At 37.3% G+C, this 2,556-nt stretch overlaps 1 protein-coding gene across 1 annotated transcript; it reads left to right on the plus strand.

Annotated features, from left to right (window-relative positions):
• Nucleotides 1-809: 809 nt before the first annotated feature.
• On the plus strand, nt 810-2,373 carry LOC110114285 (chaperone protein ClpB3, chloroplastic-like; the record flags this gene model as incomplete). Its single annotated transcript, XM_020847121.2, has 3 exons — nt 810-1,036; nt 1,163-1,217; nt 2,223-2,373. Coding segments are annotated over exons 1-3 (415 nt in total), but the record flags the coding sequence as incomplete, so codon positions are not given.
• Between the last annotated feature and the right edge of the window lie 183 nt (nt 2,374-2,556).

Here is a 2,556-nt window from a genome sequence, read left to right on the forward strand (position 1 = left end):
CTTTCTCATCCTTCTTCAAACAACTCTCCCTTGAACCGTCAATCGTCGCTTCTCTGCATAGCTCCTTCGGTCATTTCTCTTTATCTATCTCGTCTTGCCAAACAAAGGCTGGGCGGCTTGTGACTCCCCATGCCTCGTGAAATGCACCAGCCTCACCTTAGTCCTAACCCGCCATGCCAGCCTCGCCTTAGTCCTAACCCGTCATGCCAGCCTCGCCTGCGAATTCAAAATAAAGCGGGTCCGCAGGTCATGTCAGGTCAACCCGGCAACCCGAGCGGGTTGTGTCCGGGTTGAATTTTTTGACCCGTTTACAAAAAAACTAGTTGGGTTAGGGTCAACCAGTTTAAGTCCGAGTCAATCCGGATTCGATCCGAACTTGAGCCGCGGACCTGTTTTGACATCCCTAGTACTATTGAATGAGATGACTTTTGTATTCACTAGGCCATTTGGCATAATTGCTTAAAATAACATAGATGCATCAGTGGTTATCTACTAATGTTAGCACAACAAGACACTATGCGACGCTTATATGGTTGTAAGCATCAATTGATATTCTTTTATTTATATCTGATTTTTATATCCCTGGATGCTTTAGTTTGTTTTTCTAAACTACTTGGAAAAGGTTTTTAATCATACTTGATTATCTTTTATGCGGTCTTTTGTTGAATGATTTCTCTTTTAATAGTCTTCAATTGTTTAAATAAAACTAAGTAGACTATCTCTAAATGTTAAGATTTCATGTGTACCTAACAAGGCTTCAAAATTGCTTTATTATTATTCTCATTTAATTTGTGCCAAGCTGTGTGGTGATCATACTTTGTTGCACAATGAATTTTTCAGACCCCGAGGGTAAGTATGAAGCCTTGGAGAAATATGGTAAGGATTTGACAGCCATGGCACGCGAAGGGAAGCTTGATCCAGTTATTGGAAGGGATGATGAGATAAGGAGATGTATACAAATATTGTCTAGGAGGACTAAGAACAATCCAGTCTTAATCGGTGAACCTGGTGTCGGGAAAACTGCCATATCTGAAGGGTAAAAATAATATTTCAATTCCTGCCTTTTTTTTTTTTTTTTGATACATTTACATAGGGAGAAATGATAACTTTATTAATTGATGTAGATGTAATCCTTTCACCTTGTATTTGTGCTATGCAACAGGCTTGCTCAGAGAATAGTTGAAGGTGATGTACCCCAAGCTTTGATGAACCGCAGGGTATGTACTCCTCTTATGTCTAAGGATTGGTATTTATGAGTTTTTAATTTTTTTTCTTCACTAAAAAAATATTGGCTTAAATAAAAACAAAACTGGACATGCTTATTAACAATTTTATATTTATCTATTAATAAATTTTTATATAGCATTAATATTTTTCTTATGCACCAAAAAAAAAAATTCCAGGCTGTAGACACTCCTGTACTTAAGCCAGTAAGGTTGAAGGGAGGAGAAGATTTGATCTAATTTAGCAGTCTCCCTTGGAATGGAAAAAAAGATCCTTTTCCTGATAGGCTCTTGGCTGGACGTTTTGGTATATAAAACAAATGCCCAGTTCATCCACTCCCAACCATCCCAATATCACCTTGTCCATCCGCATGCCTTTTACAACGAACCTCAAGAGAATTCTCCTCGTTTAAACCACCACATCTCCATCAATGCTCCATATGGATATGAGTAAAATTTTATTTAGTTCACCGTCATTTTACTTTCTTTATTTAGTTCATCTTCACGATACGCTGTTCAGTCCCACAATATTGGAAGAACTGTTGCACCTTTTCAGGAGTGCAGGAATAATCAATCTAGAGAAAGTTATGTTAATTATCACATTGCCAAAGCAAACCATTTTATAATAAAATGGACAGCGTTGAACAATCAGGAGAAACTGCATGAAAAGTAAAAAATAAGCAATGAAGGTTTCATTTGGGATGGCTCTCTTACTGTTTCTTAAAGCAATTTTTTAGTATATAAATTAAAATTTTTGTACTAAAATGATGCTTTAAGAAGCAGTAAGAAAGCTGTCATAAACGAAACTGAAATCTTATGTTTTTATAACACTGTACATACTCCCACGATAACAAAAGATTTATTTTAAAAAAAATTTAGTTCTATGTTCTCACAAACTATATATATGCATGCATTCATTTGTGCGCTAATGAGTTGCCGGTCAGCAGGGACCATCGCAAAATCCTGTTTTTTAACGTCTGAATCTTGCAAACTTTGCAGTTGATATCTCTTGATATGGGTGCTCTAATAGCTGGAGCAAAGTTCCGCGGTGAATTTGAAGATAGACTAAAAGCTGTCCTGAAGGAAGTAACGGACTCAGATGGACAAATAATCCTCTTCATTGATGAGATCCATACTGTTGTCGGGGCCGGTACTTTAAACGGCTTGCTTACTTAAATTTCAAAACCTGTGAAGTATTTCATGCTTAGCACTTCCATGAACCTAGAAGCTTGGTTTATGTTAACCTCTGTATAAAGAACAAATAAGGAAAGGAGGAATAAATCTAGCGTACAAACCTTGCACCCGATGAATCCACGAAGTCGTGCCGAAATCC

The sequence above is a fragment of the Dendrobium catenatum genome, unplaced genomic scaffold, assembly GCF_001605985.2.
Source record: "Dendrobium catenatum unplaced genomic scaffold, ASM160598v2 original_scaffold_229688, whole genome shotgun sequence".
Lineage (NCBI taxonomy): Eukaryota > Viridiplantae > Streptophyta > Magnoliopsida > Asparagales > Orchidaceae > Dendrobium > Dendrobium catenatum.